At 40.6% G+C, this 27,392-nt stretch overlaps 1 protein-coding gene across 1 annotated transcript; it reads right to left on the bottom strand.

The window, feature by feature from the left end:
- Positions 1-25,097, bottom strand: LOC128115842 (zinc finger protein 431-like). Its single transcript, XM_052746938.1, has 4 exons — positions 24,977-25,097; positions 7,544-7,670; positions 7,278-7,338; positions 1-6,666 (listed from the first exon to the last, which is right to left on the bottom strand). Exons 1-4 carry the CDS (start codon positions 24,977-24,979, stop codon positions 5,106-5,108), a joined length of 1,752 nt encoding a protein of 583 aa, XP_052602898.1. The 5' UTR covers positions 24,980-25,097; the 3' UTR covers positions 1-5,105.
- Positions 25,098-27,392: the final 2,295 nt, after the last annotated feature.

The raw sequence follows: 27,392 nt of genomic DNA, 5'->3' as shown, positions 1-27,392 counted from the left end.
GTTTTTTGACACAGGGTTTCTCTGTGTAGGTTTGGAGCCTGTCCTTGAACTTGCTCTGTAAACCAGGTTGGCTTTGAACTCACAGAACCTGCCTCTGCCTCCCAAGTGCTGGGACTAAAGGCATGCACCACCACTACCCAGTGCATTTAAAAAATTTCAATTCATAAAGCATTTTGTAATCTAACTCTGGAAGTCTTGGTGCTGACAGGGAATGATTGGATCAAATTTGATATTGGGGCCTCCAGCAGGCCCACTCAGGACATTTCCCTGTTATGCCCAGATTGGGACCCCAAAGACATTACCACCACAGACCTTAGGTACAGAATGCAATAGCATGGTTTATTTCTGTTTGTTTACAAGCCGCGGGCAGGGAAGCTCAATCCAAAGCACTCACTCACTCACTCATAGTTGTGAGGCCAGGAGGAACTTGCTTTTTCTTTGTGTGGCTAGCTTTTTAAAGGCAAAATCCACAAGCCCTTCGTGGGGGGAGTTTTGCATGGGTGCAACTCGGATTGGTTTATTTTTATCTCTGTTCTCTTTTAATTGGGTGAGGGTATGTAACCTTTGAATTTACTGGTTGGTGGTTACAATTTATTACTTTGGGGGCAGTCCAGCACAAGTCCCAGGCTTTGTCCTTGAGTCACCATGGGGGCTGGCTGGCCAAGCACGTACTGCACATAACTCTAAGTTGGTGAGGGGCCCCAGACAGTAAACATCTGGCTGAACTTTGAGCAGTCTTTTGTTCATGGCCCTCCCAGAAACTGCTTGCTCAAGTCTCAGGAAACTGAAATTGAGGCCTGATCTCTGAGAGAAGACTGAGCAACCTGTTATGGCATCTGCTTGGTCCTTTCATCCCAATGACAAATAGTTACTTTGTCTGTCCCTTGATAATCTGCATTCATCAGTTCAATGCTGGCCTTGGCCATACCTTCTCCACAACCCAGAAGGCTGGGACTTTCCTTTTAAATATCTGTAGTAAAAACCATAGGCTTTTCTATGAAGGGGCTTTACTCTTGAGCCACAACATTCCCTGCATTCTTTAAATATTGCACTGTACTCGTGTTTATTGCCATAACTGAGTTTTGGGTCCAGAAGCTCAAACTGGCTATTGAGCAAATCTGCCCCATTTCTGCCATCACCCCATGTTCTACACTGGTTATGGTTCTACCCATTCACAGTGAGCTTATACTCCTGGGTAGATACTTGTGATGTAGGTGGCATATTGGAAGTTGTAACATGTGAGGTGTTGCAGAGTAATGGGAATCACAGGAAGAGTGTAGGGAGACATGGTGTGATAGGGCTGGCTGAGCACCATTGGTAATGTCCCACGCTGACCTCCCAGTCTGGGAGGAGTCCTCGTCATCACCCTGCAGGCTGGAGAAGTTGGTCAACCAGGCTTCAGCTTGCAGAGGTGAATGATGGAAACTGAATGGCTGAGCTGTGTCCTCAGCAGCACTGAGCGTGTATCAACTGAATCTATAGCAAGACACAACTACACACCTCTGCACCTAAATCAAAACCCCACCTTCAGTGGTCATAAATTGCAGAAGTAGGGACCTGACCCTGAGGCACCATGTCCAGGCTGGATCCAGCAAGCTATCCCTCTCTGTACAGAGACTGTTTTCTCTATGTCCCATCACCTGACTGTGCTCCATAGAGCCAGTAGTAACTAGATTCTCTGCAGCAAGACTGTCATTTGGCCTCTCAGTGCCTCTTCCTCCTCAGAGCTGGCCAGGATAGCCTGCTGTACCTCAAAGCCTCCTTTAGCAGAAAGGTTTTTTGGCAAATGTTGTACACTGGAGGGGGCAGGGGTTTCAGGAGCAGCCACCCTGAGCCAGGGAGAAACCAGGGACCACTTCACTCAGCTACATTGTACAGGGTCCCAGATTCAGGACTCAAGCTGACCCAATTCAGAACTTGTATTTGTATATCCCAAGTGCTAAAAATATTCCTCATATTTTCTCAATATTTGGGGAGGAGAAAATCCAAAGAAATAATTATTTTGTGACCCTTAAAGGGATTCCAGATCATACTTTGATATTCATCAAATCTTGGCATCCAGATTGGACTCTGGAGGAGGGGAATATTCAGCTTCTAGGGATTTGAACTGGATCTCAGGTAAAACAAAATGCAAAAGGGCTTGAATGTATAGGGCCAGAGTGACAAATAGGAAAATTAAAGCAATATGTGGCTAATACAGTTAGGAATTTATGGGGATGTGATCCCTTGCAATGAAAAACACATGTTATAATGACTCAAGGCCCTGTCTACTACACAGAAATCAGACACTGTCTGGCCTACAGGTCAGCAGATACTTTTGTGTATTTGGCCATTCATAGAAAGCAACCATGCCTCCCCTCCCTGTTTATGGTCCCTGTCGGTACATCTTGGGGAACTCTAGGGTCTGGAGTTGCCTTGCCATACACAATAACCCATAAAGTCAACTTGGAGTATAATATCAATTTATGGGATGCCCAGCTTTGACCTGTGACCTCCATACATGCACATTCACACAAAGAGCACACACAAAATGATACAACTGAGGGCATGTGAGACGATTCTGGGGGTAAAGAAACATGCTGCCAAGCCTGTTTTTCTACCTGAGATCCTTCCCTGGGATCCACATGACTAAAGGAGAAAATGGGTTCACATAAGTTGTCCTCAGGCCTCCACACATACATACCCTCACCCCTACATTAACAAATACATGCCATCTTAAAAACTTTATAAGGGTACATATGGGAAACTGGGTTCGAATCCTGGCTTATGATCCATTTACTGCCTTGTGACTTTGTGAGAATGGCTTCACCTCCCTGTGCCTATGTAAGGACAGCATACTTGTTACCGTGGTTACAATAATCAATTGGTGCATCAATACCCAGAACTGCATTAGTCCAGATTCTCCTACTTTTCTCTATGCCTGAGCTTCTCATGTGAGAAGTGGAAGAATTTTGCAATACCTTGCTATCTGGGTGGTTTTTGAGTTTTGTGTAATCTCAGCTTAGTGTGCCCCCACAGTGAGCAGGAGGGAAGTCTCCTTTTCATCATTCTTCTAGTCCTTGTCCAGGGACTGCTGGGCACAGCTCTGGCCCTGGCATGCTCACTCACCCTCTATAAGAAGCCAGTGAGCCGGGCGGTGGTGGCACGCGCCTTTAATCCCAGCACTCAGGAGGCAGAGGCAGGTGGATCTCTGTGAGTTCGAGGCCAGCCTGGGCTACCAAGTGAGTTCCAGGAAAGGCGCAAAGCTACACAGAGAAACCCTGTCTTGAAAAACCAAAAAAAAAAAGAAGCCAGTGAAGTTGCAGCTGAACCATGCATGATAGGGTGGGCCTGGGTAGTGTATATCTCTCTTTTCATAAACAATGCCTCGCACTGCATTTGTGGCTGTAGCCCACATAAGACTCTCAGGACACTTCAATCCCAAAGAGGATTAGATCCTGGGCCTCTTCCCATCCTTCCACACTGAACTGATGGCATTCCATTTCAAGGAAGGTTATGGATTCCAACCTGAGGAATATTCTGATATTCCTCATAACCTAGGAACATTCTGATCTTGAAATGAACCTCTGGCTACTAGCTGTGTGTCCACAAATGCATAGTTAAGCCTCTCAGTGCTCTGGCTTGCTCAATCAGAAGTCCAGCCATGTTCTCCATGTACTTAGGCAACTGAGGCCAATGGACAAGATTCAAGGGCTATAGTGTGAGTTCCAGACCAGACTAGGCAACTGAGATAAACTCTGTCTCTAGACACACACACAATTTCTTTTAACAAAGGTTTTTATTTGTTTGCAATTTTTGTTTGTTTTGGGGACAGGGTTACATGTGGACCAGTGCATAAACAACTCGGCTACATCAATGTTTTCATCTCAGATGGCCCTCATTGCTCAGCATATACAAGACTTCTGCATAAACAGGGAATGGTAGTGGAACCTATCATCCCAGTAACTGGAGGTGGAAGGAGAAAGGTCATGAGTTGAAGGACAGCCTGAACTTGATGAGCCTGTTTTAAAAACAAAACCCAAAAACAATAATTAACATAAACATTATCAGGGCTCAGTGGATGTTGTAGCATGGTTCAGCAGGTAAAGGTGCCTGCAGTCAAAATTGATGGATGTACTTTGGTCCATAGGACCCAAACGGTAGAAAGGGAGGACTGGGTTGCACAGGCTATCATCTGATTTCAAACTATACTATGCATGTGCACTCACAAAGGCAACAATAATAAAATAAATCTTAAAAGAAATAGAAAGGGATGAGAGATGGTTTAGCAGTTTAGTACCTGGCGTGGACTCCTAGGTAACAATTTCTGCTTGACAAAGTTCCAGCATTTCTACATTGCAGATTTTAATTCTCCAGAATCTTTTTACTTTCCATTTAAATAATTCTCACTATGTTATGAAGTTTCCTTATTCCTTTTGCTGCAGAATTTTTTGGTAGGCTACAATAGAGGAAGGGGATATATACAACGGCAGTCTCTTTAAACAAAATTGTTGGAAAAAATTCCCATCACCATGGAACCATACAGTGTGATAACTATACCTACTCCCAGACAAGAAGCCCCATTGTGTCCCCCTGATTACACCAAAAATAGAGAACTTAATGATTTACTAACTGGATACACCCTGTTCCAAGGATGAAAGCACACTATGAAAGGAATCAATGTGCTCACATCCAGAAAGGCATTTAAAAACTTGCTAAAGTAATTGCTTTTGCCTAAAGAAAAATCCTGTGATGAGGTTGATGGCTGCTTTCATCATGGAATCATTAAGTCTCCTTTCAGTCTTGCTTGAGTCTAAACTAATGTTCAGTTATAAAGGGTATAGTCGTTTTTCAATAAAGCAGCAAGTAAGCTAATTCAACCTTAAATCATGGCAGTCTCCTTCCTTTCTCAGTCTCTTGGGGACCTGGACCCCTATAGAGCTAGACAAAACAAGTACCTCTTGTAGAAAACACACTTCAGTTTCCAGCACCCACATGGCAGGTCACATCTGAAATTACCACACTGATTAAATCCATATGGTACTGTCCAGTATGAATTTTATCATGACTAAGAAGATGACTCTTCATTGTAAAGGCTTCATTACATTAATTATATTCATAGGGTTTCACTCCAGTATGAATTTTAATCGAGTATGAATTCTTTCATGACGGAGAAGACTACACTTCTGTATAAAGGCTTTACCACACTGATTACATTCATAGGGTTTCTCTCCTGTATGAATTCTTTCATGACTGCGAAGACTACTCTTTCCTGAAAAAGCTTTACCACATTCATTACATTCATAGGGTTTCTCTCCACTATGACTTCTTTCATGACTGTGAAGACTACTCTTCTCAACAAAGGCTTTACCACATTGATTACATTCATAGGGTTTTTCTCTAGTATGAATTCTTTCATGACTGAGAAGATAATTCTTCCATGCAAAGGCTTTACAACATTGACTACATTTATAGGGTTTCTCTCCAGTATGAATTCTTTCATGACTGTGAAGACTATTCTTCCGTGCAAAGGTTTTACCACATTGATTACATTCATAGGGTTTCACTCCAGCATGGATTTTTAAATGCCTGAGAAGATACCTCTTCAGTGCAAATGCTTTATCACATTGATTACATTCATAGGGTTTCTCTCCACTATGACTTCTTTCATGATTGTGAAGACTACTCTTCTGTGCAAAAGCTTTACCACATTCATTACATTCATAGGGTTTCTCTCCAGTATGAATTCTTTCATGACTAAGAAGATTATCTTTCATTGCAAAGGCTTTACCACACTGATTACATTCATAGGGTTTCTCTCTGGTATGAATTCTTTCATGACTCAGAAGACTACTCTTCTGTGCAAAGGCTTTACCACATTCATTACATTCATAGGATTTTTCTCCATTATGATTTTTTAGATGAGTGAGAAGATGACTGTTATATGCAAAAGTTTCACCACATTGATTACATTCATAAGCTTTCTCTCCAGTATAACCTCTACTTTGAATTTGAACATAAGTGGGACATGCAAAGGCTTTATCACATTTCTGATATTCATACCTTTTCCCCCTAGTTTGAATTCTATGCACTTGATGAAGACTGTGACATTCAAAGGCTTTATAACTTTGATTATACTCATAGGGTTTTCCTTCCAAATGAGTTCGTTGGTGTACTTTTAAAGAGCAATCATATCTAAAGGCTTTATCCTGTTGATTACATTCATAGAGATCCTCTTCATTACTGTTTTTTGTGTGTGTTTGAGGATGCCTGTCAAGCCTAAAACCTTTAGTAGATGACTCACATTTATTATTTTCTCTTCCCACATGAGCTTTTTCACATCTTTGAAGAGAACTTGAAGAACTCAGGGTCTGACCATACTGATTGCATTCATAACATTTTCTTATACTGTGAGACACACTACATGTGCACAGTGAACCAGTAGAGACAGATGAATTTCCATATTCCTGGTACTCATAAAGTTTTTCTCCAATATGAGTTTGTTGATGAATTCCCACTGAAGTTGGAAAACCAATTAATTGTAAACTTGTATCACAGTCATCATGTCTTCTCATATTGGGGACTACCACATATCTTCCAGTTGTTCTAAGAGAGACAGAACTACAATGCTTCTTTCCATGTCCCTTATGCTCACATGGCTTGTATCGAGAGTGACAGATGATATGCCTGGTAAAGGAAGATAACAAACAAAGGATTTTCACGTTGCATTCACATAGTTGAACATTTGTGTGTGTGTGTGTGTGTGTGTGTGTGTGTGTGTGTGTGTGTGTGTGTGACACAGATGTGGAATAGGGATGTATGTTTCTACACTAAGACAATGTCCTGGTCTCTCATAAATTGCTCCTCTCATTAAACTATGCTAGATCACACACTAAAAGGACATGAGGAACACTAGCTTTAATATGGAAGCTTTGCTTATAAAAGGTTTTGGACATACATTAATCCCCTCATCAATGTATATACCTTATATGATAATTGAATGGCATGACAGTAAGTTGATGGACAGTTCTAAAACATGCCTCACACATGGCTATGATAGAAGCTGTGACATTCATTATGTCTTGTTTTAAAGGAATGCTTTACAAACACTGATCAGCTATTTGACTTTGGAGTACATGGTGTGGTGTGAATTTAATAATCATCACAAAGCTATGCTTATTTACACAGTTGCTTTTCATTAAAAGTGCTTATTTACACAGTTGATTTTCATTAAAAGTTCGGGGCACATTAACATTTCTTCAAACATACATATATATCAGCTTGTACATGAAAATTACCTTCCATTTCTTCTAGAGCTCTGACAATGTTCTTCAATATTACAGTGTTCCCATTTGTAACCTAAAATAAAGTGCCAGAAAACATATGTGATATATTACTGGAAATTAGGCCCACTTAAAATTACTATTTTTCATGAATCTAGTATCATGCCTGATTTATTCACCAGTTTCTTCCCCTTTCATATTCAAAATCACAGAAGAGCACCAATCTCCAAGAAAGGCTTCTTCCCTTAAGTTAAAAACTGACAGAAAGCTCACATTCTTACCTACAATAGTGAGGTTCCAGTAGGTTTCCAGCATCACATCTTTGTAGAGACTCTTCTGGGAAGAATCCAGCAAAGCCCACTCTTCATGAGTGAAGTTTACATGCACATCCTCATAGGTCACTGTATCCTAAAGTATCCCATATATGTACATAATAGAAATGGTGAGACTGACTGCATTGTAAATGTACACTTCATTGAGAATATGTTTACATAATTCTGTGTGCTTGATACATTCTATGACATGGTTCAGTAAATATCAAATGCAGTCACCAACTCATTTTAAAAAGAAACATCAAAAGAGAATGACACCTTCCATTCCTGTGTCCACTAAAGAGAATACGGCACAGCAGGAGAAATGCCTAGGAATATATACAGAGAGACATGCAAACAGAGTAACATTATTTAGTATACATCAGCAGAATTTTATCAAAATCATTAACTTCAAGAAAGGATGGACAATAATGTGCGGTGGTGCACAACTCTAATACCAACCCTCAGGAGGCAGAGACAGGTGAAACCCTGTGATTTCCAAGCCTGCCTGGTCTATGTAGAGATTGCCAGGACAGCCAAACGTACATAGTGAGACCCTGTCTCTAACAAAAAAAAAAAACCAGAAATCACTCAGGCCTCACTCAAAATACCTCCATAGAATTAAACATTTATGCCAGTTCTGCACTTGTCTATCATAAGTTGGAGTGCCCTATTGAACTGTAAGGCTAATAATTCCAAGGAAGGAAAGCATTTTTAAGAAGTTACTGACTGACAGATCAATGAGTTCTCAAGAACATTAGTAAAGTAAATGCTGATCCTAAAACAGTAAAACAAACACCAATAACAAAAGGGAGGGAGTATGTGAAGATGGGTCAACAGATAAGATCACCTGTTGTGTCCAGCTGTGGTAGTGCCCACCTTTAATCCCAGTACTTGGGAGGCAGAGACAGGCGGATCTCTGTGAGTTCAAGCCTGGTCTACAAAACAAGTTCCAGGGCAACTAGGTCTGTTATTCAGAGGAACCTTGTCTTGAAAAATCAAGAAAAACAATCAACTATTGCTTTTGAAGAAGTCTGAGACCAGTTCTCAATACTCACTGGAGGTTAGAGACTATTCCTAATTCCAGGCTCCAGGTCAAGAGAATCCAATGCTCTCTTCTGGCATCACTAAATGCCAGGAAGGCAAGTGGCACACACACACACACACACACACACACACACACACACACACACTTCAGACATTTGAAAACATAAAAATATAAAAACATACACAAAGGAAAGGACATAATTACACACCCGAAATTCAGTGATTCAGAAAATCATTATTAATTTCATGAATGCATTCTTACTCTGAAAAATGACAAACCTGCCAATGTTCAAAAGTCATGAACTGGGCAAAGTTAAGCACAAGAGCAAATGCTTGACATGTACAAAAACGTGATTAGATCCACCAAAAACATAAACATAAAAATATCAGGCAAAAAATATGGACTTGCAAGGAAAAGCAATTGCTTCTATGTTACCTTACATTATTTAAGAATGGAGTCTTTACTGATGGTGATGGCATGCCTACATGAGAAGGAAGGGGGCTACTCACTTTCAATAAAACAAAGAAATGTGGTGAGACTATATTCCTCCAGAAAGGCTCCTCATACTAAGGGTTTTATAAGTCACGAATGCAGGCCCACATCAAAGACAAATGCTCAAATTCAGCGCACTACCTGGAAGATTTTTCATTCAACCCTCAACATTTTGACACAAGTCATGACAGGCTCACAGTCATATCATGATGCAAAATGTATTTAGTCTGATTTCAAAGATCCCCATATTATGTGGTAGTCCCAATACTGTTTGATTATCCACAGTTTCTTCTGACACATAAGGCAATCTTTGACTATGACCTAATGTAATATCAAAACACGAATCATATCAACCCAACATACAATTGCACAGAATATACATTTCCCTTTAAAGGAATTAAGGAGAGATTGGACCAAGGCAAGTCTGAAACCATGAAAGGCAAACACCAGTTCCTGCAGCTCTGTGTCAGGTACCTGGGGCTTCAGTTTCAAAGAGCTTACAAGGTTCTTTCTGCAAGTTCTCATACATCTCTCTCTTTGGCTACTTCTACTTCCTACATGCAGCTATTAATGGCATGTGTCTCAAAAATTGGGTATCTCAACATATTGTTACCTCAAAAACAAAAATGAAGCTGATGCTTTATCTCTCGGCTTCATGCAAGGAAGTCTGACAGTCTCTTCACTGGTGCCCACAACCTCTAGCCTCAACACTAAGGTTGTAGGTTATTATTATCTTTAAGACAGGGTATCCTGTAGCCCCAGGTGACCTTGACTGCCACTTGTAATCTAGATGGCCCTGAACTTGATATTCCTGCCTTAATTTCCAAATGCTAATTTATAGGCACAACCCACCACTCTGGGCTTTAGAGATGTAGTTTTTGTTTGCTTGTTTGTTTGTTTCTTTTTTAAACTAAATTTTTTAAAATTCATTTTACATAGCAATCACAGAACCCCCTCTCTCCCCTCCTACCCCCCCAGGTTTCCCCCTCAACCCACCCCTCCATTCCCTCCTTCAAAAAAGTAAGGTCTCCCATGAGGGGTCAGTAGAGCCTGGTACATTTAGTTGAGGCAGGTCCAAGCCTCTCTCCTAGCATCAAGGCTGTGCAAGATGTCCCACCATAGGTAATACGCTCCAAAAAGCCAGCTCATGCACCAGGGATGGATCCTGATCCTGCTGCCAGGAGATCCCTTAACAGATCAAGCTACACAATTGTCTTGATTATGCAGAGGGCCTAGTCTAATCCCATGGAGGCTTTACAGCTGTTGGTCTAAAGTTCATGAGTTCCCACTAGCTTGGTTTGGTTGTCACTGTAGGTTTCCCCATCATAATCTTGATGCCTCTTCCTCATAGAATCCCTCTTCCCTCTCTTTGACTGGACTCTTGGAACTCAGCCTGGTGCTTGGCTCTGGATCTCTGCATCTGTTTCCAGCAGTTACTGGGTGATGATGGGTGTATGATGACAGTTAGGGTGGGAAAGTAATGAAAGAGTTACTTTGATAGAGGGAAACATTATGGGGATAGGGAGAAACCTGGTATTAGGTAAGTTCCCAGGAATCCACAAGGATGACCCCAGATTAGACTACTAGCAATAGTGGTGAGGGTGCCTGAACTGGCTTAACCCAGTAATCAGATTGGTGAATACCTGAACTGTCATCACAGAGCCTTTATCCAGTAACTAATGGGGGCAGATGTAGGGCTGAAGTTTTTAAAGTGGTTAGAGCAGGGCTTCCTCATTCAGTGACACAAAGGAAATAAGGGATACATGAAAGTTGACCATTCCTGGCAAAGGGAAAAACAGGTGCAAAGGCCCTGAGGTGATAATGTGCTTGACAACCCAAGCACTGAAGCATGGTTACAACAGTGTCAACAGAGAACCAGGAAAAACAGTGGACTTGGGAGGAGTTTATTTTGCAAGGAACTTTACTGTCAGGACTTTGGTTTTCAGAATAAATAATGTGTATAGCAACATGACCTAAATTGTTTTTAGATCTCTGGCACTTCACAGATGGCTTAGTGGTTATAGAGCACTCCCACCTTTCCAGAAGATCGAGGTTTGATTCCTTTCAACCTCATGGAGACTCAATGATCAGAACCCCAGTTCCAGAAGATTCAATGCCCTCTTCTGGCATTCTGAGACTGCAGACATTCACATGGTACATGGACATACATACAGGAAAAGCACCCATACCTATACCATCAAAAATTTTTTAAAAAATGAAATAAAAAAGGCCTGACTGCTGACTTGAAACAAAAATGGTTGGAGAGCTAGAGATCTGGGGGATCAGTAGAATCAGATCACTTAGGGTCATTGCATGGCTCAGTGGTTACCAGCACTTGATGCTCCTCCACAGGGCCTGGGTTTGTTTCCCAGCATGCACAGCATACAGGTGGCTCAGAACCACCTGTAACTCCAGTTCAAGGTGATCAAACTCTTTTCTGGCCTACATGGCACCAGGAATACATTCTGTACACAGGCATATAAGCAGGAAAAACATTCATAGATAGCAAAATTATAATTTAAATTCTATTAAAAAGAAAAAGACCATAGGATCTGAGGATGTAGCTTGGTTGGAAGCATACTTGCCTAGCATGCATGAATCCCTCAGTTCAATTCCTAGTCTATAAAGAGGACAAGGATAGTGTGGTAGTTAGTAAGAAAATGTCCCCTAAAGGGAGTGACACTATTAGGAGGTGTGGCATTATTAGACTAGGTGTGATGTTGTTGTAGAAAGTATGTCACTGTGGAAGTGGGCATTGAGGTGTCATATATGCTCAAATTTCCGCTAACTTCCTGTTCCCTGCAAGATGTAGGATTCTCAGTTAATTCTCCAGCACCATGTCAGCCTGCATGCTGCCATGTCCTACCATGATGATAATGGAATAAACTTCTGTCTTGTGTGTGAGCCATCCCAATTAAATGTTTTCCTTTATAAGGATTACCATGGTAATGGTAGCTCTTCACAGCAATAAAAACCCTAACTAAGACAGATCAGAATGCCTGTCATCCCAGCACTTGAGAGGTGGAGGTAGAAAGATCAGAAGTGCAAAGTCATTCGTGGGTAAATGGAGTTTTTGGACAACCTGTGCTATGAGACCCTGCCTCAAGAAACAAGAACACAAAAGGAATTGCCAAGAATATCCCAGGAAAAATTAGAGCAAAGCACTTGGGATACATGTCACAAAAGAGTTATGAAAGGCCACAAGTCTGGAATAGGCATTGATTTCCTTCATAGTAAAAACAAAACAAAACAAAAACAAAACCCAAAAAACAAAAACAAACAAACAAACAAAAACTGTCATCCTGGACTTGGGAACTGACCTCTGTCTTCAGGAATCTCCATATGCACACTTACAGCTTAGTCATCTGTCCAGCCTCTGTAAACTGTTTAAATACAACTACACTGTAGCTTCAGTTTCTGAATGCTATTACCAGCAAAACACATGTACATGTTTACCTTAGAGTAAGAATACTTACAGAATGTCCCAGCAATGGCTATACCTAAAGGAATCAGGAATTTCCTTCCACAAGCAAGAGTCCATAAGATCAAATGAACAGTCCTTCCTTGCCACATTACACCCACCACATCCCTATATAATTATGTATGACTCTGAAAAGAAAATATTGAGTATGAGGACAAAGACAGCAGCCTGCAGAACAGCACTCTCACAAAATTAAGCCTTTAGTAAAAGGTGTTTGTCAGATAGGCATGGAGACCTGACACCTGTGATCTCACCAGCTGGGAGGTGAAAGCAAGAGAATCCAAAGTTCAAGGCCAATCTTAGCCCAGTGAGAGCCTATCTCACAAAAAAACAAAACCTGTCTCTAAGTGACACAACATAAAGGTTCCAATTGATTAAAATGAGCTCTAGGAGAAATAGAGAAGTAGTGCCACATTAAAGCACTTCATTTTTATTCTATGAATTATCTATTTAATAAAACCCATTCATATAATGAGTTCCAAAAGGGAGGAAAGAGGCATAGTTAAAAAAAAAAAAAACTGGACCAAAGCACCCCTGATACATGCCTAGTCTCAGCAGCTTTCCTTAGAAATGGAAGGAGATTCCATGAACCCTTTTTTCTAACCTTGACTCTAAGGCCACAACCATGTGGCTGAAGCTTGTATTGTGCTTGACTCCTGCTCACATTCAGTTTTGGTCACTATGTGAAAGTGGGAGGGGGTGAGCCTCTAGTCCAGGCCCAAATGCCATGGACATCCATAATGAATATACACAAAGTAGGAACAAATAGTCCCCCCCAAATGAGCATTCCCTCCACTTTGTGCCTGCTCTAAACAGTTCTAGGGAAAGAAAAGTTCTCCTGGGCTGAGCCCTAAGCAAAAGAGAAAGTTCCACTACTTTCTCTTTCATAATTTGTCTCCTTTTCAACCAGTGATCTCTAAAGCCCACCCTACTCTTTGAAAAAAGTGAAAATGCTGCCCCTGGGCTGGACAAGGGAATTGCTGCCAGGCAACGTAGCCAGGAAAGAACAGATATTCCCTTCTGTCTAACACTGACCAAGGGCACTTTAAGGAATTTCACTAAGTACTTTTTAGAAAGATTAAAGGTAGTAGCTAAAAAGATTTTCTTGTCACCCAGTCACGCATGGTATTAGAAAAATGTTATAAAAGTTTTTAAAAAATTAAAGGTAAAAGTAGGTCCCAGTTGCTGGAGGTAGTTCAAAAGGTGTTTGCTAACAACAAAAAAACTGATTGGGACAAGAACTTCTGCACAAACTGAAAGCCACCTTCACCTTCTCTGATAATGAAACACAGACTTACAGATACACAGCAAAATTTTGATATCTTACCCTCTGTCAGAAGAATATCTCCTAGCTGAATATTATGCGTCTGATCAAAAGATAAATTAATACCAAATGACTCTGGAAACAAATATGTAGTGGGTAGTTGTTCCAGGTGTGACTTTAAAGCACAGCCCCTAGTGTGACAACAAGTAATTGCCATACCTACCTATGACCTGCCCCTGGTGCATGGCTGAGACAGATCCCTTTAAGACCCAAAATGCATATGTGCTTGTCTCTCTTTGCTACCTTGGATGCTGGTGCACATCAGGGCAGAGCTCTTTAGAGAACAGCAAAAAAATTACTTACACCATTAAAGGTGAGATCAGGTCCTTTAAAAGAATGGATTCAATATACTAATGATGTTGAGTCTCTTAACTACAATAATGAGGCTTGGATAGGACAGGCAAGAGGAAACCAAATGCTTTAAATATGATACACCACATCATATAAGTAAAAACTATACATGCAGTGCTCCTATAAGCAATACTCCTTCTAAAAATAACCCAAACAGGAGACCCTAACCTTTTGGATTGTGTAGAAGACATGGCAAAGGCTGACATTGGATCAATTAATACAGATCAATAATAGATATACAAGGCAACCCTTTCCTGATGGGAAATGCCTCAGGGGGTCTCTTGTAGACCCCCAAATTGAACGTGGTCAAAACATTTCCAGCCACTGTGGAGAAAATTTCTCTCCAGGACAATTAAACCAATGCCTAATGTAAAGAAAGATACTACACTGGATGATAGAACAGCTCTGATAGATAAATTAAAAGTTCCAAAGAATACAATAAAACAAATATTTTGACAGACTTCCATAAATGAACAAAGACTAAAGCTTAGAATTTGAATTAACAGCATTGTTTTGAAAGGTCTCATAGACACAGGTACAGATGTGACTATAATTACACCAAAATCATGGCATCCAAATTGGCCTCTTCAAGAAATAGATGTCTGCCAGGCAGTGGTGGCACATGCCTTTAATCCCAGCACTCAGGAGACAGAGCCAGGTGGATCTCTGTGAGTTCGAGGCCAGCCTGGGCTACCAAGTGAGTTCCAGAAAAGGCGCAAAGCTAAACAGAGAAACCCTGTCTTAAAAAACCAAAAAAAAAAGAAAAGAAAAGAAAGAAATAGATGTCCAACTTTTAGAGACTGGAACTCTATCCCAGATAAAATAGAGTTTGAGACAGGTTGAATGCTTAGGGGGAAAAGGACAGAGAGGAAGGCTGAAACCATATGTGGCAAATGAATCTTTGGGAAATCTCAGAAAGGGTATACAGACCAATGCATGTTTCTAGGAATAATATTATAACATCCTATAAAAAACAGCCACCAACTATTCAGGTTGTACATCAACACAGCACAATTGCTGTTGAACTCTCAGAAGTACCAACAGCCCTACCTTTAAAATGGCTAACTAATAAACCTGTCTGGGTTGGACAATGGCCTTTGACAAAAGAGAGGCTACAAGCTTTAAAACAGCGGGTTCAAGAGCAGTTAAATGCTCAACACATTGAAGAATCTACCAGCCCTTGGACTTCTCCTGTTTTTGTTATTAACAAGAAATCTGGTAAGTGGAGAATGGTAACGGACCTAAGAGTAATTAACAAGGTAATTCAGTCAATGGGCTCTCTACAATCTGGAATTCCTTTGCCTACTTTGTTACCTAAAGGATGGCCTCTTATAGTTATCACTTTAAAAGACTGTTTCTTCTCAATTCCTTACAACAAAAAGACAGAAAAAGATTTGCCTTCACAGTGCCTACTTATAATAACTCTCAGCTGGTTAAGAGTTACCAATGGAGAGTTCTCCCACAGGGAATGTTAAAAAACCCAACCCTATGCCAATATTTTGTACAACAGCCATTGGAAGTAATATGTAAATAATTTCCTAAATCAATAATTTATCATTACATGGACAATATTTTACTAGCTGATTCAAACATAGATACCTTAGAAAAAAATGTTTGAAATTTTTTTTTTTACCTATTTGGGGATTACAAATGGCTCCTAAAAAGATACGAAGAGGAGTTTCTATCAACTATTTAGGATATAAGATAGGTCTACAGAAAATTAGACCCCAAAAGGTGTAAATTAGGAGAGATCAATTATGGACTCTTAATGACTTTCAAAGATTATTTGGAGACATTTCCCAACTACGAACTGTTGTTGGGATAAAAAATGATGAACTGAGTAATTTATTCAAAACCTTAGAAAGTGACAAGGACTTAAATAGTCCAAGACACATGAAGCTGAGAGAATTGGCCTTGGTGGAAAAGAAAGTACAGGAGGGAATGTGGATCATGTGGATCCAAAGCTTGATTGCATTTTGGTTATTTTACCCTCTAAGTACTCTCCTACAGAAATTTTAATGCTGTGGGAAGATATTATATTGGAATGGATATTTCTACCAAATAAATAGAGTAAAAAATTAAAAACTTATGTGGAAAGGTTCTCCGACTTAATTTAAAAGGAAAATTGAGATTTTGTCAATTAGCAGGAATAGGCCCAGCAGAAATCATAGTACCTCTAACTAAGGATAACATTGACAAATTATGGACAGAAAGTGAACCTTGACAAAGAGCTTACAGTAATTTTTTGAGAGAGATTAACAGCAAAAATCCCAAAAGTGATAGAATTTAGTTTATAAAGAGAGCTGATTGGATTCTGCCTTGAGTTGTTCAGGAAACACCCATATTTGGAGCCCGTACATTTTATGCAGATGCAAACAAACAAGAAAAGGCAGGTTACAAGTCAGAAATTTTAAGTAAAGTGGTTCAAAGTCCTTATAATTCAGTTCAAATATTGGAATTGTATGCTATTCTGATGTTATTAATGGATTTTTTGGAACTTCTCAACATAGTTACTGACTTTCAGTATGCTGAAAGAGTAGTCTTACATATTGAGACTGCAAAATTTGTCCCTGATGAGTCGGAATTAACCTTGTTATTTATTCAGTTATAAGAAATAATCAGGAATAGGAAGCATCCCTTATATATAACTCACATCTGATCCATATGGGTCTGCCAGAACCTCTAGCACCAAGTAATGATGAGATTGATCAGTTACAAATAGGAAATGTGCTAGAAGCCTCAGAATTTCATAAGAAACACCATGTAAACAACAAAGGTTTAAAGAAGGATTTCTCCATCACTTGACAACAAGCCAAGAAAATTGTAAGAAAATGTCCTACTTGTTCCTTCTGTAACCAAACTCTATCACCCACAGGAAGGAATCCTAAAGTTATACAAAGAAATAAAATTTGGCAGATGGATGTGTGTCATTTTGCAGAATTTGGAAGATTAAAGTATGTACACCCTTGACACCTATTCAGGATTGCAGTGGGCAACTCCTATGAGTTCTGAAAAGGCTGATTCTGTGATTACACACCTTTTAGAACTTATGGCCATCATGGGAATACCAGTACAATTAAGACTGACAATGCTCCAGCATATGTCTCAAATAAAATGAGACAGTTTTTTGCTTATTACAATATAAAAAGTGTTACAGGTATACCACACAATCCCATAGGCCAAGCAGTCAGAAATATCCGATCAAACTTTAAAGGGTAAATAAACAACAGGTAACAATGACTCCTAGAAATAGATTGCATAACATAATGCTTTATTAACCTTAAATTTTCTCAATGCTGATGAGAAAGGAACAACAGCTATGGAGAGACATTGGACAACAGACAAAACTTCTGAGCTAAATCAACCAGTTTATTTCAAGGATGTGTTGACCTCAGAATGGAAACCAGGATACATCCTATGTTGGGGAAGGGGTTTTGCTTTTGTTTCTGTGGGAGGAAAAAAAAAGCTATGGATACCAACAAAATTAATAAAAATTTGATTCAAACAGGAGAAACCCCTTGATAAAGATAAGTAAAAGCTCATCCACAGATGTGACATCTCTACAAGTTGTAAAAACAAAACAAAACAAAAACTTAACAAGGGTTGGGGCAGGGTTCTGTTTTTGTCTTTACAGGATAATAGAAATACCCATCGTCCAGAAATCATAAGGCCTTGGATATCCAGACATCTACAGCAGAAAGAATCTGTTGGTACCAATCTACACAGGGTGATATCTGACTGCCTAACATCTATATCTCTTTAACTCTAGAAGAGTTATGGTTCCAATTCAATTATATATCAAGCTGGCTTTGGAGTTGGAATTTGGCTCCCTCCTTCTCTAAACCCAAGCATATTGCTAAAAAAAAAAAATTTTTTTTAAGAGATTCTGTCTCATATCAAAAGAGCTGCCTGATGTGGGACAGAAGAAAACCAATAAAAAGGGACAATTGTCACCAAGATTCTATTTCTCTCCATGCTTATTCTTGATTTATCGGAATTCTTTCTTACATGTCATGTCATCTTTAAATCCAAATTTTCCATTTTGATATTAATAATGTTCAAGTTTCCACAGTAAAAAAATAAGTCTTCTCCAATAGCAATCTCCGAAGTCTCCATAAAGAAGATGGGGTCCCACAACAACTCTACCCAGTCCAGAATGATGCCATGGTACCTAAGCACATTACTCAATGAGCAGCTTTGAACTGATAACTCTTCAGGACAGTCCTAAGATGAGATGGTCTATCATAATACACTTCTAGCCAGAATCTCAGGCAATCTTATCCATTTCTGAAATAGCTGCAGACTCTATGGCTAGCCGTATTGAGATATAACAATATAAGCCTTCTTATAGGACCCCACAGAGATACTGTCACCCCCTAAACAGCAGAAAGTAATTATAAGAAAACAATCCTCCTCTCCTAAATGTTTCATTTTCCCCAGGGTTATGAATGGATAGTTGTAGGGTTGGGGGTAGAACAAAAAAATTTGGATTCAGTATTCTTTTTTAGAAAAGAAAAAGGGGAATGGGTAGGTATAGGATATTAAGGTAGATTATTGTATTTACTAGTAAACTAATTCAGTAAAATATCCACCTTAGATAATTTTCACTGATATTCATTCTTGTATATTGATACAAATGTAAGCTATTTTTGTATTCCTATTTAAGATAATTCGTATATTGATACAGATACAAAACTATATTTGTTGTATTATACACATATTCCTAATCCTGTTTGAAATATTTTGTATATTGATACAAATATAAAATATGTGTCATACTGTATATATGCTCTACCTTTGTTTAGGATATACTGTAAATTGATATATATTTAGGATTATTGTCATATTGCATATTGCACTATACACACACACACACACACACACACACACACACACATATATATATATATATATATATATATATATGTATATGTATCCCTGCCTCTGTTTAAGTTATTTTGTTTATTGTTACAATCTTGAGGTCACTGTCCTTATATGGTACATCTGCTTATAGACTGTTTATCTTTTTATGTGAAGCTTTAGTCCTAAGTTATTTTAGTAGATAAGACTTATTGAGCTATAGTCACTCATGCTAATCATTTCTATAATTATGTTAGTTAGGTATTTCAGACTTACAGAAACATATGCTAGATGAATAGGTAATCTTCAAACACTTCACAGACCTAGAGAATATGGCATTTAAATGTTTTGATAACTTAGAATTTCGTTGACGTGAGACACAATTGCTCCTGGCAGCACTGATCTGATCCCAAGAGAATGTTGGGCTTCTGAGACATTTCTGTTCGGAAGTTTGTCTTCCTCTTGGCATAAAATGGTCTACTGGCTAAGAACTGCCCTTGCCTCAACTGCTGACAATATGAATACTGTCCCTTTTGAATGAGCAGGACACAAGGAAAAGCAACTACTGAACTCTGCCAAGACAGGGTAAGATAGTCTTTCAAAAAAAAAACTGCTTCTAAAAATGGTCTGACAGATACTCTAGGCCTGTAGCCAATTTAAATGCACCAATGATACTGAGAAACTCTAGGTGACTGTCCAGACTTCCAGCTGTCTCTGTCTACTCTCACAAGACTCCCAAAAGTTGCTTGTATCTTTTTCCTGTTTCTCAGGTATTATTATATTCCTTCTCAGGTCTTTGATGGGATTGAAGTCTAACAGTTATAGTTACAACCTACTTGTATCTTAGCTAGAACATATTAAGTATTAGATTCAAGTTCTTCAGGATAGAACACCTTTTAGAATGAGCTCTGCAACATGCCATTTACCTATGCTCCAGACTCCTCTGAATTTTAGTATGTTTCTTGTTTGGTATTGTTCTTATTGGTTGTAGTTTCATCTTGTCTAGGTCATTACCCCTTATTCCTCCTGGACAACATTTGATAATCATTCCTATTTTATACAGTTTTGTATTAGGTTAGAACTTTCTTATTTAGACAAAAGGGGAAGATGCAGTGGGAAGCTGTTCCAGGTTTGACCTCAAAACATTGCCCCTAGTGTGGCAACAAGTAACTGCCACACCTGCCTATGACCTGCCCGTAAGGTGTGGCTGAGACAGGTCCCTGTAAGACCCAAGATGCATATGTGCTTGTCTCTCTTTGCTACCTTTTGGTCTTGGATGCTGGTGCAGGTCAGGGGAGAGCTCTCTAGAGAACAGCAGTGGGTTGTGCCTCAATCCCTATTTCCTGTATTGTGAGTATCCTGTATCATGAGTTAAGCCCCCAATAAATTTCTGTAATCATTAAGCTATTTCCATGGATTATTAGTGATTTAATTGTGTAATACAATGGGGAAAATAAAGCGCATATTGCCTGGCTTGATGAGACAGGTATCCTGGTGCCCTGCCAGTCACACTGGAATATGCCTCTCCTGCTTATGAAGAAACCTGTAACCTCTGATTCTCAAGAGTCTGGTTCTTCCAGAGAAACAGGTGGATGCTGTCTTGGACCTGAAAGATGCATTCTTCAGCCTCCCATTGGCAGTGCTAAGTCAGCTCTCTTTGCTTTTAAATAGATATACCCAGTGGGTGGGTTACAGTGGGCAAGGAACCTGGACCAGTTTGCCCCAGGAATTAAAGACATTAAATGTATAGTCCCTGCCCTTCCTCCAGAGGTGTTCTGAGAAAACAAATTGTAAAAGGACCCCGGGAGGTTTCCAGACCTTTGGCTACAAACTGTTGGCTAAGAAAACCCAACTTTGTAGAAGCCTACCTATCTTGGCTACCAGCTGAAGGGAGACAAAAGTTACCTGTCTCAGAATAGGATTGCTGCCATCCTTCACATTCCAACTCCAAGGACTAAGAGACAGGTTCTAGAGTTCCTAAGTGCAGCTGGATATTGATGTCTCTGGATATCAGTGTTCCTGGAACTGTTGGGCATGTAGACAGAATGATCTACAGAGAAAGAGGGCTTCTCATCACGGGGTGGGGGAGGGGGACACATTAAAATATCTTGGCTCTCCTAGAGGCTATTTGGCTTCCCCTGCAAATTACTGCCCACCAAACCAGAGGGGCCTATTGATATTCTGGAACCAGTGGGGCTTGCTAATAATCTGATTAAAACCAGGAGGGCCACATGGTATTCTGATGACATACCATGTCCCCCCACTGCCTGAGACTTCATGGTAAAAAAAAAAATGGACAGTTTGAAACCACAGGATGATGGAGGACACCAGAGGGAAAAATCATTCTCCCTAAAACAACTGACTGGACTGTTGGTAACTAACCTTAACTGGTCTACTCATCTGGGGTTCACAAAACTTTCTGAGTTGAATCAGACCAAGGTATATTATACCTAGATTGGACAGGCTAGTAAGGGATGTCTCTTAGCGAGATGTCAGGTTTGTCCTCTAGTGAATCCAAAACAGAGCCCTTACCCAGAAAAGCATCCAAATGACAAAGCAAAATCTCCTACAATCTCTGGGGAAAATAATTTCACCAAGTTCCGCCCTGCCTAGGGAGGATAACAGTACTTGCTAGTTTTGATAGATACCCCTTCCTGGTTGGTAAAATTGTTCCCTAACCAGACTAAAACAACTCAGGTAGTAGCTTTAAAAGCTCCTCCAGGAACTGGTCACATGATTTGGGCTCCCCCAGCAATGGGGACATACAATGGCCTGGCTTTCACAGTCAAATATCTCTCAATTAGTAGCCACAGCTTTATACATAGATTGAAAACATCAGTGAGCATACAGACTGTGAAATCCAGAAGGTCCTGGACAGACATTTTGCAGACACTAAGATACCATGGATGCCAGCCCAGAACACTCTCCCCGGCAAAACTTTCATTCACCACAGATGGAGAGAATAAGATATTCCATGGCAAAACCAGATTTAAACAATACCTATCCACAAATCCAGCCCTACAGAAAGTACTAGAAGGAAAACTTCAAGCCAAGGAAGTTAGCTGCACTCATGAAAACACAGGCAATAAATAACCTCACACCAGCAAATTCCAAAGAGAAACACACACACTACCACCACCAACAACAAAAAACAAAAAATAACAGGACTTAAAAATCACTGGTCATTAACATCTCCTAATATCAATGGACTCAATTCACCTATAAAAAGGCACAAGCTAAGAGAATCAGTACGAAAACAGGTTCCATCATTCCGCTGCATACAAGAAACACACCTCAACTTCAAAGATAGATACTACCTCAGAGTAAAGGGTTGGGAAAAGATTTTCCAATCAAATGGACCTAAGAAAAAGAGCTGGTGTAGCTATTCTAATACCTAACAAAACAGACTTCAAACTAAAATTAATCAAGAGAGATGGAGAAGGACATTTCATATTTATCACAGAGAAAATCCATCAAGATGATGTCTCAATTCTGAACATTTATGCCCCAAATACAAGGGCACCCACATTTATAAAAGAAACATTACTAAATCTTACATCACACATCAAACCACACACACTAAACGTGGGAGACTTCAATACCCCACTTTCAGCAATGGACAGGTCTGCCAGACTGAAAGTTAACAGAGAAATAAGGGACCTAACAGATGTTATGACTCAAATGGACTTAATAGACATCTACAGAACATTTCACCCTAAGAAAAAAGAATATGCATTCCTCTCAGCACCACATGGAGCCTTCTCTAAAATTGACCACATACTCAGTAACAAAGCAAATCTAACACACACAAAAAAATTGGAATCTCAACCTCTGAATCTTATAGGATCACTATGGCCTATAGGTAGAATTCAACAACCTCACATATTACAGAAAGCCTACAAACTGGTGGAAACTGAACAACACTCAACTGAATCACCACTGGGTCAAGGAAGAAATAAAGAAAGACATTAAAGACTTCCTAGAATTTAATGACAATGAATGCAAAGCATAACTAGACTTATGGGACACTATGAAAGCAGTGCTAAGAGGAAAGTTCACAGCACTAAGTGCCTACATAAGGAATTTGGAAAAATCTCACATTAGTGACTGAACAGCACAATTAAAAGCTCTAGAACAGCCGGGCGGTGGTGGCGCACGCCTTTAATCCCAGCACTCGGGAGGCAGAGCCAGGCGGATCTCTGTGAGTTCGAGGCCAGCCTGGACTACCAAGTGAGTTCCAGGAAAGGCGCAAAGCTACACAGAGAAACCCTGTCTCGAAAAACCAAAAAAAAAAAAAAAAGCTCTAGAACAAAAAGAAGCAAACTCTGATTGGGGTCATGGAATTCTTTCCTCTGTTCCCTAGTTACATGGGGCCTACATGCCTAGGCCATAGACACCATCTCCTTCTATACACATGGGAACCTAATTAAAGAGTCCTTTTAAGGAAAGTGTGTAACGGTGCACATTTAACCTTGGAGAGGTGGGGATACCACTGGGAATTGTGTCTGATGGACGATGTACTTCCTTAGCAGGGAGCTAGACTAACCTTGAGTAGAAATCAACCATGTGATTTGCTATCATCTTGTCTATTATGTCAATATTCTATTACGACAATACAGAATTTGAGCTATAGATACAGCAAAGTTCAATGAAAGTCTAACAATTTATGCTACAAACTACAGAAATAGCATGAGGAAAGGCCATCATGAATGAAAAATTAATCAACACATGACTGAATAAACAGTACACACTGTGACACCATCTGACTTCTAACTTTGAATGAAACTGTAATAAAGACTGTACTGAACTGTGCGGTGGTGGCAGCACAGACCTTTAAGGCCAGCAACATGGGAGTTTGAGGCCACCCTGGTCTACAGAGTGAGTTCCAGGACAGCCAGGTCTACACAGAGAAAACCTATTGGGGGGGGGGGGGCAGGGAGAGACTGTACTGTCTGGGAAAGAATAAAGAGATCAACAGAACATGAAAGCAAACTTAGAAATAAAAACACAATAAATATAGAGTCAATTTTGCCACATGACGCCAAGAACAATAAGGCTGGCCTTAATGACACAGGTAAATGAACCACCCTGGCATCTACATGCAAATGTGTTAATGACACACACTTTACGTCCTGCACAGAATTAACTGCAGACGGATCCCACACCTGAATATTCAGTGCCAAGTGCAGACCTTTTAGAAGACACTAGAGTGACCAGGGCTCTGCAAGTTAGCAAATCTGCCTTCCCTGCCCACAGAGAAAACCGATCTGGGAGGCGGGGGTATGACAGGGAGAGACAGGAAGAGTCAGGGAGAGACAGCAAGGGAGGGAGAGGGGGAGAGAGGGAGAGAGGGAGAGAGAGGGAGAGAGAGGGAGAGAAGGAGAGAGGGAGAGAGAGGGAGAGAGAGAATAAATATAAAGTCTAATGTGACACGAGGCCAGGAAACTCTTACTGACATGCGAATGAACCACCTTGGCATCTACAAGCAAATATGTTAATGACACAGACTTTACACCTGCACAGAATTAATTAACTGCAGAAGGATCCTACACCTGAATGCTCATGTGCCCTGCATGGTAACTAGGCTATTTCCACACAAATGCTCACACACACACACACACACACACACACACACACACACACACACACACCCATGCTCTACACAGGAGCAAACAGCAGAGCTAAATCACTCAGAGGTCCCGCTTCTGCCTGGGAGTTGCAGGGACCTCAGGGCACCAAAGGGAATCACTCGAGACACCACGTCCTGACGCCATTTCCACAGCCCCGGGGGGACCCCACTCCGGCTCCCGCGGGTCCTCCCCGTGGGAATAGCGGCACCTCACTCACCATGGCGGATTCCGTGCTCACCCGCTCTCCTTAAGGCTCCCAGCAGCGGTGATCACAGCCAAGCACACAGAACAGGAGACCTGCCTTAACCGCTGAGCCACAGAGCATGCAACAGGGCGGATCGGAAGTACCCTCCCCATTCTGACTGGCAGTCCATCTAGAGGTCCTGATTGGCTGCTGAGCTACCTTAGGGACAGTGCTGTGAAGTGAGGGAGCCCAATGATTGGCAGCCCTGGCTTTCACCCCAGGCACAGAACTGCCCCAGACCTGCAGAGATTGACATTCATGCAGAACTTGGGGCTGGACTGCAAAGTCTTCCCTGAACTATTCCTGCACTCAGTAGGACTCTTTTCTGGGGAATTAGGTTTTGCTATGAACTGAGAAAGGACAAAGGAAACCTGCCACTTTCTGGGTTAGCAATACCTCAGGCAAGCTGTGGAAAAGGTGCTATGATCTTCATTTTTGTAAAAAGAAATTTTGATTTAAAAACTGTGCACTAATATGCACTCTCTTAAACTGTTATTCTGTAGAAAAGGCCCATCAATGTAAATACAGGATTTAGAGCACTAAACCCTATGGAATCAGAGTAAGCTTTTTACTTATCACTCCATATTTACTATAGAGTCTCAATACTCTGATGACTACATTATACATACTTTATTGCCACTTGACATAGGAGTCTACAGATTTGTTTTCATTTAATTTTGCATCGTTAGTGAAAATAAGTAAAGCAAATAAAGAATACTTATCTTTACATCATGCTTCTATTGTTTCATTTTCTTTGTCAGGGTCTCTGCAGCCCTGACTGGACAGGAACTTACTATGCAGACCAGGCTATCCTAAAAAAAACATAAAGATAAGTTTGCCTCTGCTGCAGAGTGCTAACATTAAAGGCCTGAACCACCATGCCTGACTTCTAATAAGTCTGCATATTTATTAATGAAATAAAGAAAAGCTAGGTGTGGCACACAATTGTACTCTGGACTGAGGACACTGTTGCAGGGAGACCCTGTCTCAAAAGAGCAAATGGAAAACGTTTGCAGTCTCTGACAGTCCTGCTTTTGGGACCATTAATGTCAGTCTTTGTCCTGGAGTTCACGTGGATCTAAAGCAGCCTGGCCTTTGCCCCCAAGTCCACTGTCCACTTTTTGACACCCTGCCTGGAATCTGTGATGGTGCTGAAGCAGCAGCTAGCAGCAGTGGCAATGACATGAAGAATCCCTGTCCAGCTGCTTTACTGCTGTGCTCCACTGCTCTGTGGAGGAATTTTATCCTGTGTCCTGCCTGCATGCCTTCCGCTGAGGATTCTTTAAAGCCACACGAACACTTGACTGGCATGTTCAGTCTGGGTCACTATAGGATTTCTAGCTCAGGTAATGTACTTTCTCAGGGCTTCTCATTTCTACCTAAACTTGGAAGAAAAAAATGCTAATGCTGATTATGGAATGTATGGGATGTTGGGGGCACAGAGGTCCTTGTACTCACAGAGAAGCAGTAGCAGAACCAGGAAGTTAATCATACATGGATGTCTGCTCAGTGAAGGAGATACAAATCAAATAACTGAATTCCATCCAGAAGACTGAGAGTGGATTTTGTTAATGACTTGGTGACCTTTCTGCTATCTGTGCAGTAGCCCTTACATACCTTTTGCTACAAAGGCAGACCTCACCAATATTCCCCAGAATAATTATCCCAGAGTCTTCCTTCCTAGTCCACTAAGCATTTGAGGGGAGATGTCACATGTACTCTATAGTCTGCTGACCTCTATGCTCTCTTGGTCAGAGATAATACTAGACTCTAGGTCTTTTAGCTATAAACCCACCCTCATAGTCACATGTACTTTGTAAAGGAGTCTCTACGTCATCACACCTTAAGTTTTATTTGTGCACCTGGAATTGGACTGATTGTTGCCTAGAAACCTTTTCCCAAATTGTTCTGTGTTTTAAATATGCTGACCATGGTCTATCTAATAATAGTCTCCCTGAAGTCTGATCCAGATTGACGAAGTCAGTCTGCACTGGGTTTTCATTCTCATCATCAGGGACCCCCACAAGTGGTGCCCCATGTGGGGCACATGACCCTTGGAGAAGGTAAAGAAGAGTTTACTATAAATAGAATTAAGAGTTCTTTGACTGAAAGGGGGTCATGAACTTAAAGTGAGAGAGTGGGACTAAATATGGGCTCTTTTCAGTTATATGAGGCAAAGCATTTTGAACAATTATTGAAATATTTGTTAAGTTCCAGAGGAAGAAAGTATTCAGAGCTACAGGTCTACAAACTTTAGACTACATAGGACCTAAAGCAATGACAGACCATGAAAAGGGGGGATAATAAAGTGCTGAGGAGCACATGAGGACCACTGCTGCTTGACAGAGTTCCAGCATTTCAACATTGTGGATCACAATTCTCCAGTACC

Source organism: Peromyscus californicus, unplaced genomic scaffold (assembly GCF_007827085.1).
Source record: "Peromyscus californicus insignis strain IS unplaced genomic scaffold, ASM782708v3 Scaffold_1__1_contigs__length_55948999, whole genome shotgun sequence".
NCBI classification, from domain to species: Eukaryota; Metazoa; Chordata; class Mammalia; order Rodentia; family Cricetidae; genus Peromyscus; species Peromyscus californicus.
This window is presented reverse-complemented; position numbering and strand designations above follow the sequence as displayed.

Excerpts from the sequence above, each read along its gene's own strand:
- LOC128115842 (XM_052746938.1), bottom strand. Across the intron at positions 7,339-7,543 it reads CTGGAACCTCACTATTGTAG|GTTACAAATGGGAACACTGT; the intron begins GTAAGAATGTGA and ends ACTTTATTTTAG. Across the intron at positions 6,667-7,277 it reads AGCTCTAGAAGAAATGGAAG|GCATATCATCTGTCACTCTC; the intron begins GTAATTTTCATG and ends TTCCTTTACCAG.